The sequence below is a fragment of the Marmota marmota genome, unplaced genomic scaffold (genome assembly GCF_001458135.2).
Source record: "Marmota marmota marmota unplaced genomic scaffold, marMar, whole genome shotgun sequence".
Lineage (NCBI taxonomy): Eukaryota > Metazoa > Chordata > Mammalia > Rodentia > Sciuridae > Marmota > Marmota marmota.
The window spans coordinates 708,946-721,169 of NW_025999897.1; the positions used below are offsets into that span (position 1 = coordinate 708,946).

A 12,224-nucleotide genomic window follows, 5' to 3' on the forward strand; every position below is an offset into this window, starting at 1 on the left:
ATTTCCTAGCAGCCTTTCCATCATATGTTTGTTTATCATACTCCAAATTCTTCATTATTTGTTAAGGAAGTCATAGTATAATTCCATTCAAGAAATTTTTTTGTTTGTTTGTTTAGGAACATACCTCAATTGAGTGTGTTTGGTTATGAAGATCAAACCCTCTTCAAATTGCATGGATGGTCACGGATAGACAAAAGACAGGTGAAATAATTGATAGGAGAATTTAAGAAGAATTTTGAGCATTCTGAACAAACATACTGGGCCGAGAGGCAGGCAAGGAATAATGCCCAGCAGCTTGTTAAGTGACTAAGTTTGGGAAGACTGTATAACTTGGGTGGTAAGAGCTTGAGTTCTAGAGCCAGATAGCCTGGTTTAGCTACTTACTAGTTATATAAGTTTAAGTAATTACTTATCCTTTCTGTGCTTTACTTTCCTTATTCACAAAGTGGTCATAGAATACCTGCCTCTTAAGGCAACTGTGATGATGTAAAATATTTAGTACCTGTCATATAGTCCATTCCCATAGATAATAGCTGTTATTATTATTAGTGAAAGACATAATCTATGTTGTCTTATGCCTTGACATAACCTCAGCCTCTTGATATACACACTGATAGGATTATGGCAGAATCTAATGGTGCAGAAAACAGCCCCCATCCTTGGTAAGGAAATAGCCCAAAGACTACAAATTCATTGTAATCCAGAAATTGAAATAACTTCTTTGAGGGGGGCGGGGGGGGCAGTGCATGAGCACCCATGCTGGGGACTGAACTCAGGACCTTGATGCACAACTGAGCTACACTCCCAGCCCTGAAGTAACTCTTAGAATTCTCAGAAACAACAAGTTTTATACTAGTTTCCCCAGTACTGTGCCCTGAGTCATCCACTTTGCCAAATTTTAAAAGGGAAGGTAATTTAGTATTTCTTGAGTTTCTAAACCTCAATATCATTGATTTGGGGGGTGGATGACCCTTCATTGTGGGGAGCTGTTCTGTATATTATAGGATTATTATTTATCCTGACCTCTGTCAACTAGATACCAGTAATAATAACCCCTTTCCTCAGTGTGACAACCAGTGACTACCAAGTTTAAAAATTACCAAGTATCTAAATAAGCAGGAAAGTACTTCTTGTAATGAGAACTAAACTCACTCAATTGAAGTAACCCCCAAAATATCTAGGATTGACATATAATTATAGAAGAACAAAGATGGCAATATCATCTCCTGGTGGGGTGGGGGACATTCAAGTCAGAAGACAAGTGGGAACATCATATTTGGAGTACTTAGATAAAAATCTGTCAAACTGAATTTTATACCCTGAAAAATACCTTTTAAAAAATGAAGACAAAATATAGACTTACTGAGTCACAGGAAGAATTTATCACCAGCCGACTTGGTGAACCACATGTTCCCTAGGGAGTAAACTTGTCCCTGATTGAGAACCACTGAGTTGTTTAAAAGAAACTTCCTTGTACAGTGTTTTCCCCCCAAATTTCAAACATTCATAGAAGTACTATAAGATAAGAAGTATTGAAGATATTTCTTGATGCAAAAGAAAATTGATGCCAGATGGAAATTTGCATGTATACAGTGGAATACGAAATATGGGAAATCACAACTACATAGATAAGAATGAAAATATTTTATCTTTTGCTGGAGCAGGGGCACAAGCCTGTAATCCTAGCAATTTTGGAGGCTGAGGCAAGAGGATCATGAATTCATGATCCTAGCCTCAGCAAATTAGAGCCTGTCTCAAAAGAAAAAAATTTAAAAACGGTGCATGGGATATGTGGCTCAGTGGTTGAGTGCCCTGGATTAAATCACTGGTACAAAAACAAAGCAAAACAAAATATTTTTTAAAAGATAGTTGATTCACTGAAGAGGACACACAGAGACCAGCAAGTACATGAAAAGATGTTCAGCATCATTAGCCATTTGAGAAATTTAAAAACACATTAATTCATTATTACATGCATTTAAGAATGGCTACCTGGACCATTCATACATTGCTGGTAGGAATGTAAATGGTACAGCCACTCTGGAAAACAGTTTGGAAAACTGAGAAAATTGAACGTATGTTTACCATCCACCCAGCAAGAACCTGACCCAGCAATTGCATTCCTCAATATTTATCCTAGAGAAATGGAAGGTTATGTTCATACAAAACTACGTGCAAGTATTCACAGCAGTTACTGAAAGCAGTTACCAGAAACTAGAAACAACCCAGTTGTTCTTCAGAGTATAAATGATGGAATTAAATGTGGTATATATGCTGTGTATTACTCAGAAATGAAAAGGAATTTGAACTACTGAAACAGGAGCCATTTGGATGAATCCAAATTATGCTGAATGTTTAAAAAGCCAATCTCAAAGTTTATACAATTCCATCTATATTACATTCTAAAAATAACAAAATTATATAGATATGGAATATACTAATGGTTTCCAGAGGTTAAAGAAGGGGGAGTTGGTTTTGACTAAGGGATAACACAAGGGAGTTCCCTGATGGTGACTGAACTGCTCTGTATCTTGATGCAGTGTAGATATATGAATCTATACAAGTGATTTAATTTCATAGATATACAAACAAAGCATACAGAAAAAGAAAAAAAACACCAACAACAAATAAACTTATACAAAACCTGGCAAAATCTGAATAAGATTTATAGTCTAATTAATTACGGTATTCTGCTATTGTCAGTTTCAGTAACTCTCTATAATTAAGATGTTACCTTGGGGGAAGTTTGGTCATGGTTTTATAGATTTTATCTATACTGTTGTTTTTCATATTAATAAAAGCTTTATTGATGTAATTCATTTACCATAAAATTCACCTTTAAAGTATATACTTCAGTGATTATTAGTATATTCAGAGTTGTGCAATTATTGCTATAATTTTTATCATCCTTCTCCCCCAATCCTATGCCTATTAATAGTTACTCCCTATCTGACCTTAGTCCCAGGCAATGACTAATTTACAAAGTGTTTAGACTACTGAATTGTATAAAGTATTATATAAGTATTGCTAAGTAAATAAATCGCATAATAATAAACCATCTTACCTTCCATGTAGATTATAAACTTTACTGTTAATGACTATCTCCCATGTTGTATGAGTTCTGACAACACCTAATGTTAACCTGTACATATTAAATATTTGGTAACTATCAGAATAACTTTTTCAGAGGGAGTGAAATGGAACCCTAGACTATCTAGAAGTCTGGAATTTATGTTGAGAAAAATTAGGAAAGACAAGTTTAATGATCGGATGAAAGAAATGCTTATTCATGAATTTGAAGAAAGCAGTTTTATCTTTTCATTTTTTCAATTAATAAGAAATTGTGAATCATTTTTGGGGAAAATACTATTTGAAGTTAAATATTTATAACATAAACATAACTGCCTATTCTGTTATCTGCTTTGTGTCTGAGATATCTATCTATGTTGCCTCTTGGAGGGGAAGTAGAAGAGAGAAAATAGAGCCTCTGACATAAATTCAGTGAGTTCTATATAGATTTTCCATAGATGTAACATTTGAGTTCAGTGCTAGTATACAAAAATACACATGTACCCTCCCTCTGACCCTCAGTGTATGACTTTAGTAGAAAAGTTAAGATAAAGGTTAAACTGAATAATGACAATAAAATCTTGCTTTCTTGACATTTGGAGTGGTTTAAATATGTAATACTGAATTTCCTAAATAATAATCTGTTGTGTTTTGGTATCACTGATACTAGGCTAACATATAGCTAATACTTGCTGTGCAAAAGGATTTTTATAATGTCCTGTAGGATCTGTGCTACAGTGAATTGTTGCAAGATGGGATTAAATGCATCTGAACTTAAAACCTGAGAAAATGTTGATAATCAATTAAGTTAATGTAAACCCATTCGAATTTTATGTAAATTTTCCCACATCAAATTTATAATAGATCATTTTTAGTTCCCTAGCTCATTGTTATGTGATTTTTGTAAATCATTTTTTGTAAATAAATTTATCTTTAGAGAGTGAGTGGTACCAGGGGAAAAAACTTCATACTGACTCTGTTCTGCATCTCTCAGTGAAAAACTTTGAAAAAGTGTGATTCTTAACAGTTGATGACTCTTTTTAAAAAGTCTACCTAGAAGGAGAACCTAAAAAGCTAATTGGATGGAAAGAATGTAGCTGTCTGTAAGCAAAGGGCTAAAATTAATGCGAGAGATCAGGAATTTGGGGGATCAATTTGGGGACAAAAAATGAATATAAATAGTAAATTTTTTTACATGATGAAAGTATTCTACAATTAGATCATGGTAATAGTTGCATAACCTATGAATAAACTGAAAGCCACTGAAGTATATACTTTAAGGGGGCAAAGTTTATGGGATGTGAATCATATCTCAATTTAGAAAAAAAACAAAATGAACTGGATTGCAAGGGGAGTGGTGACTGAGGCCTCTGTGGCCTGGAGTAGAATCCCAACCAGGATGAGAATTTCTAGAGGCATGTGCGGTTTGGCAGTGGGCAGCAGTGAAATATGTTACACATAGGGCAAACAGATTAAGTTTCTCACTTTTGTACAAGAAAATTACAACTTTGGGTGAAAAAAAAAAAAAACTTCTAGAATTAACCCCCTGGTATTGAATTGGAATTAGAGGTGTGTGTGTGTGTGTGTGTGTGTGTGAGTGTGTTTACAAATCAAAATGGATATAATACATGTGTATGTATACATACATTTGCACACATAAGTGTATACAAATACTGCCTAACAGTCCAGTGAGGACTGGAGGAAATGATATCTCAATAAAAATGAGCATACCTAGTACACAGCTCTTGATATTCTGAATACCTTTCTCCCTAAGGAGAACCAGAGATTCTTAAAAAAATGACTTTTTCCGTGGCTGAGGCAGGGAAGGTATAAGGTAAGCCTGAAGCATCTTATGCCAGAAACAAAGAAATGATCAGAAAATGATAAGAATATTTTAAATGGTAACAGAAGCCAAGTTAAAGAGGCTTACCCTATCCAAATGTAGAAAAAAATTGAGCTTACTATATAAATACTGATAGTAACAGATTATAACCCAGTGAATAAAATAGAAACTCATGAGTTTATTCTGATGTAGATAGATAAACAAGGTGGTAATAATAATAATATAATAATAATAATAATGTATTTTGCTGGCACAGCGGCAAACACTTGTAACAGCAGTCACTTGGCTTGGGAGGCCAAGGTAAGATCCCAAGTTCAAGGCCAGCCTCAGCAATTTAGGGGAGTGGGGGAAGGCTTGCAATATGGCTCAGTGGGAGAGTGCCCCAGGGTTCAATTCCCATTACTGCAAAACATAATAATAAGGAGAAGAGGAATCACTATTTGGCAAGCCAAGAAACACCAATGGATGCTAAAAATACTGAGCAAAAGTTTGTTGAGGAGGAATTCTGACAGCTTTTTTTTATTGTTTTGGTACTGGAGTTTGAACCAAGGGCACTCTACCATTGAGCTACATCCCCAGCTTTTTAGTTTGAGACAGTTGCCCAGGATGGCCTCAAACTTTAGATCTTTCTTCCTCAGCCTCCTGAGTAATTGGGATTACAGGCATGAGCCACCACACCCAGACAGAAGATACTTTTGTACAAGCTTTCATGTTATCATTATTCACAATACGTAAAAGCTAGAAATAGTTTTAGGTGTTCAAAAAAATGAATAGATAAACTAAATGTGGAATGTACTACATACAATGGATTATTATTTAGCCTTAAAAGGAATTAAATTCTGATGTACGTTATAAAATGATGAACTTTGAAAGTATTATGCTAAGTAAGATAAGCCAGACACCAAAGACAAATATTGTATGATGATTCCACTTACTTAGGAAATGCAAATTTGTGGAGGTAGAAAGTAAAATGGCAATCACTAGGAGCTGGTGAAAGAAGGAAATGGAAAGTTATTTTTTAATAGGTAGAGTTTCTTTTGGGTATGATGAGTAATTTTGAAAATGGATAGTGGCAATATTTGTACAATATTGTGAAAGTACTTAATGTCAATAGATTGTAACAAAAATGTTAAAAGGGCAAATTTTATTATGTATATTTCACCATAAAATATGTTGAGGAATTGGACACCCATTTACATAATTTCTCTCACCCCTGCCCGAGCCCCCAGCAAACTACTTACTTATTACAAAGGGAAAGATAATGTGAATGGAAAAATCTGGCAGACACAGTCATAGCCAAGTGATCAAAATTAACACAGCAGCACATTTATGATAATTCTATCAAGAATGCTTAATTGGAATAAAATCAGGAGGTGAATTTTAATTGAGAATTATTGTGCAAAATAACTGGCCTATAATCCTCAAAAGTGTCAAGGTTATGAAAGTTAAGAATAAAGAACTGCTCCGGATTAAAAGAGGTTAAAGAGAATTGATAACTAAATGAATTATATAAGCCCAAATTGGATCCTTCTACAATAAAGGACATTACTAAGTAAGTAATGTCAAACTTAGATGGGGTCTACTGATGAAGTCATAATAATGTGAAATATTATTTTTCTGATTTCTGTGCTAGTATTTTAGGTTATAAAAGAATGTCCTTGTTTATGGGAAATATATACCATTGGGAGGTGATAGGACATCATGTCTGTAACTTCCACATGGCTAAGAAAAATATGTACTTTGTAGTATTCTTAAAACTTAAAAGCTTGAAGTTATTTCATGGTAAAAAAAAAGATAAAAGAATCTGACCAAAGTAGTGATTGTGCCTGGGAACTAGATCCCAAGACTTGGACCATATTGAAATGCTAACTGTCAAAGAAATGGAAATTTTTATATTAAGGAAGTTACAAAAACATTTTTTCAAATCCAAGTGTTTCTAATAGATAAATTGAGGATAATCTAAGTAGATTATAGATAAATTATAATCTTTAAAAGTGGAAAGCAGTTTATAAGTTGGAACCTCATAATTTAGGATTTAGAATGTGAAACTAAAGAAAGTGATTGAACTAAATGTACAAATAGTTGCAGAACTAGACCATGTCATTTTGAAAGATTCACAATTTCAATACTTTTTCATTATAGGTGATGCTGAACAGGAACTTGGTCCCCCTCCATCTGTAGATGAGGCAGCAAACACACTCATGACTCGTCTAGGTTTCCTTCTTGGAGAGAAAGTCACAGAAGTTCAGTCAGGTGACCAATACAGCATGGAGGTACAGGATGAAAGTCAGGTAAGCTGCTTGCTATTAACTGTGAAACATGGTGTAACTCAATTTATTACACAAGAAAAAAAAATGGTATATGTGTGTTTGTTTGTTTTGAGAGGAATAATCCCAATTGTTGAATGTCTTTTGAGACCTGTAATATAACTTAATTTTCAGTTTGTGAGACATCTTTAGTTTCATTCTCAGGTTTAAAACCCCAAAAAAGACACTTTCAGATTTTGATTCATGTATTGAATGAATGAATAAATAAACAAACCAATAAGCAATCCAGCCAACAGAATTAACCTCTAAATACTGAACCTGGAAATTATAGAATATACAAGTACACATGGATTATTTACCAAATGGATAGTATACTGAGTCATAGAGCAATTCTTGACAAATATAAAAAGATTTCAGTTCAGAACACAGTAGAACTAATTATAGAATGATAACTTATGAAATGATAGCTAAAAGAAAACATGGACAATCTCCAAATGCTTAGATGTTAATTAATATCCTTCTAAATAGCCTTTGAGTCAAAAAAATTAGAACACTTTAAAATATTTGCTCAAAAATAAATATTGGTTTTGAATACAACTATTACAGCAGTAGAAAACCTAAAAATTAGTGGTCTAAATATTCGTCTTAGTTTTAAAACATCAGCAATTAAAAAATTATTTCATATTTTTTTCTTTTGGATATTTCCATTGTTTTCATTTTAAATATAGCAGAGAAAGTACTTGAGCACTCTACCACTGAACTATAACCCCAGCACCCTGGTATCTTTTTTTAAAAATCAATTTATATAGTAACCATGTTAGTATGAGATGCTTTCTAGGGAAAAAATTGGAATGATATATGTTGAGGGTTTTAAAGTATTGGCATAAATAAAACATCTATTTTACTTTCCATTTCTTGATATTAATATTAAAATGTGACATATTCTAATAATGACCAAGTAACATGAAGTAAGTCTTATATCAGATAGCCTGGGTCTTTGCCAAGGACTCTCTTCTTTCTATAAAACTATATATCTTCTGGTAATAAAATTTATGCTTATTGCTTTTGAGATTCTTTATGTCATAGTATGTCACAGTGATTCTGAATAAAGCCACAAGTCTATGGAGTGTGCCTTACTTGTAGATTTACTGAATGGAATAATCTTAAAATAAATGAAAATAGTACCATTGATTTAATGTAATCAAGGCAATATGGTATAACAAAAAAGCCATTGAAACCGGAGTAGAAAATTGTTCTAATACTAACAGTATCACCAACCATCTTATAAATTTGGACATGTCTCTTAACCTCTCTGGGCTTGAGATTTTTTATAGATAATAATAACTGAAATTTATTAAATTCTTACTCTGTACCAATCATATTAATCACTTTACTTGCGCTATTCTGTTTAAGTTTCCTTACAGTCTAATGTGGTAGGATCCATTCAAATTTCAGTTTTTAGATAAGAAAGTGGAAACACTCTGCCATAAAGTGATATAAGGATGTTCATAACCAGGCATTATGCTTTTACCACCTGTGTTATTTACAGCAACACCAGACTGTTCCAGCATAACATGAAATCACAAAACCTGACAGGACAATTGTGAGAATCAGGTTAAATCATAAACACAAAAATATTTTGTAAGCTATAAAATGCCATTTGGAAACAGTATAAAATATATGTAATACAATTAGCATATAAATATATGCAAAACTATAATTTATAGGAGGACACTTCATTGTTTTCATGTTTTTGATGATTTTCATTTGCTCATTTCTTGAATGCAGGAAATAATATTCATTGTACCTATCATAACAGGTTGATAAGGAATAAAAGAAATAATATATAAAAGTATTTTTAAATTTCTAAGCATTATGTAAATGTAAATGTTAATAATAAAACTAAATGATAATTTCTTAGAATATAATATACCCTGAAACTGACTTGGAACCACAAAAGAGAGCCACTAAATTGATCACAGAAATTTCTATTCTTAGCAAGATTATTAAGAACTAGGAGGTCATGTTTACTTGGTGGCTTTCTTCTGAGCAAAATAGCATACTAACAAAATAGACTGCCGTATTTAGAAAGATCCTGTATTGATGATGTCTACAGAATAACACTAGTGATGACTCTTACACAAGTAAGTTAGCATATATCATGTTTCTGCAAACAAAAAAAAAATGTATTGAAAGTGATATTTGACTGACCACTTTATTTTCTTCTCTTAGCAGTTTCTTTTTATTATTATAATTATTGAGTCCTATTAGTTGTACAAATTAATGGGTTTCACTGTGACATTTCCATATATGTATATACATCCTTTGATCATATCCACCCTCTCTACTCTTTGCTCTATTCCTTTCCCTTTTCCCTGCCTCCAGTCCTTTATCCTTCCCTAATGATCCTTCTTCTTTTTCAAGCTCTTATTTATTTCCACATATGTGATACTTCACTTTCTGTATGAAGCTAATTTCATTAACATGATAACCTGTAGTTTTATTCACTTTCCTGTAGATGACATAATTTCATTCTTCATGGCTAAATAAAACTCCATTGTATATATGCCCCCTTTTTAAAATTCATTCATCTGATGATGGACACCTAGGCTGATTTCACATCTTGGCTATTGTGATATTGCAATAAATGGGTATACAGTTATCTGTTGTATATGCTGATTTCATTTCCTTCAAGTTTATACCCAGGAGTCTGGGTATAATAGCTGGATCACATGAGTAGAACTATTTTTAGTTATTGGAGGAACCTCCCTACTGTTTTCCGTAGTATCTAATGTATGAATTTACATTCTCACCAACAGAGTATAAGGTTTCCTCATTCTCCATTTCCTTATCAGCATTTGTTATTTTTTGTTTTAGGTTTTTTTTTGTTTTTTAAATAACCATTCTGAGCTGGGTAAGATGGAATCTCTGGATGGACCCAGGAATTCCATCTTAGGTTCTTAGCTTGTGTTTTTGTAGAAACTCTAAGAAATCCCAACTGGGAGCTTTCATTTGATCCCTCTGAAGTATGTTAAGGACAATAAGAAACCACTGAAAGATTGTAGAAGTAGAAAGTAACTTAATTAGATGTTCACTTTAGCCTATAGCATGGAGAACTGATAATGTTGTCTTTCTATATCTCATTAACTAGCCTTAAATAAATGAGGCCTTCTTTTTAATTCATAAGACATGAACATATCTTCTGTTTTACAAACAGCTTGATCTTTAAGGTTTGCTTTTACTGGTAAAGCTTTTAAAATATATAGTCTATGATACAATAACTTGTAGTAAAAATAGTTTGGGTTTAACCTCCGTAGTATCTGATGTATGTATTGGCAATGTTATGTGTATAATGCAGTTTCCTTTCACAAAGAACAGAGTGAGAATCTTGTCTAAGAACAAAAATAGGTAGAGTACATGTCTTTATAAAAAGTAATAGAAGGCTGGGGATATAGCTCAGTTGGTAGTGTACTTGCCTCACATGCACAAGGCCCTGGGTTCAATTCCCAGCACCACAAAAAGAAAGAAAATAAATAAAATAAAGACATTCTATTTTTTAAAAATTCCAAAAAAGTAATAGATTCATACCAAAATAAAACCTTTTCAATATGGAATGATTATAGATATATCTAATGTAAAAGATTAGAACACAGTTAATTTTATCAACACATTTTTGTTTTTTGTTTGTTTGTTTGTTTGGACTGAACCCAGGGGGCTTTACCACTGAGCCAAGTCCCCAGCCCTTTTTTAATTTTATTTTGAGACAGAGTCTTGCTAAGTTGCTGAGCCTGGCCTGGAACTTGGTATCCTTCTGCCTCAGCTTCCCCAATCACTGGAATTATAGGCATGCACCATCACGCCCAGCCCATGTATATCTTAAACTGGGTGTGGAAAGGTTAGAAATTGCCCAATGAATTTCTGATTGGAGGATTCTAATTCAGTAAGACTGGGATGGGGATCAGTATCTGTCAGTTTTATTAGAGCTTATGCATTTGTTCTTTGCATCCCACATTTGTTTTTTGCATGCCTAGTTAAAAATCTTGCTCTAGTAGACCAACCCCCTTTTATATGAATAGAGGAGATAAGAAAGAAATTGAAATTCCTCTGTCCTCTGGAAAGAGATTATATAGTAGAGGAAATGTGCATATATTAAGCACTTATGTTATTAAGAAAACTCAGCTCTTAATGTTATTGATATGATTCAAAGGTTTTATGTAGTTGTAGGATAATGAGAATGTCATTTGTGCTTAGTTGAGTCAAATGTATCTTTTATGACCTGGTGGTAGTATTTAAATGAAAATCAAAACCTGGATAATTAAATACAAGGGATTGCATATGGACATTATCATTGAAAAGCCTATAATATTCTTATAGCTAATAAGCAACATGTTCTTCAATTAAATTATTAAATGTAAATCCTCAGTTTTAGCAAAGAATATGAATACAGACTGTGTGAAGAATTTGAAAGACTTCTTTTAAATTAATATATAAGGAGAAGGAAGATGGCGGCGAGGGGAGTGCATTGCCCCCGTGTGCTACTTCACTGTGTGGGAGTATGACAAGTCAGGACGGCCAAAGGATATCTTGTTAGGAATTTCCAGCAATAGTGGGGTGCTCCGGAACCTGGAGGAAGGATTTCCATCGCACGAGGATCGGCTATGGGGACTCAAACGCGAGAGGTTTGTCGCACGGAGGGTAACACTGCTTATTCAGCAAACCGCCCCGCGGCTAGAGTCTGCAGCGCGCGCTGGGATAGAGACACAGGGTTACAGCGCTGCAGTTTCTGCCAGCCGCGCAAGCACCGTACTCAGGGCTGAATTCTGGGTTCAAGACGGGGGAAGGAAGCGGTCCATCTTGGTTCTCCACACCAGTCAGACCACAGAGGAGGCCAGCAGCCACCATGTTGGTAAACTGACGTCACCTTCCCTGTTTTCGACTGACCGCAGCTCATTCAGCCATAGATCAGGTAATTTCAGGCTGCAATTCGCCTGCGGCTTGCAGACAGATTGCTAGGGTTCAGCGCCTGGGTGCTTCGTAGAACCTGA

At 34.1% G+C, this 12,224-nt stretch overlaps 1 protein-coding gene across 8 annotated transcripts in view; it reads left to right on the plus strand.

Moving 5' to 3' along the window:
• The window catches only part of Tanc2 (tetratricopeptide repeat, ankyrin repeat and coiled-coil containing 2), a 429,902-nt gene that overhangs the window by 216,025 nt on the left and 201,653 nt on the right, over positions 1 to 12,224 (plus strand). For all 8 annotated transcript variants that reach the window (XM_048798117.1, XM_048798120.1, XM_048798121.1 and 5 more), the window contains one exon: positions 7,055 to 7,203. In XM_048798117.1, the coding sequence (XP_048654074.1) occupies positions 7,055 to 7,203 (149 nt within the window). The remainder of the gene's footprint in view (positions 1 to 7,054; positions 7,204 to 12,224) is intronic.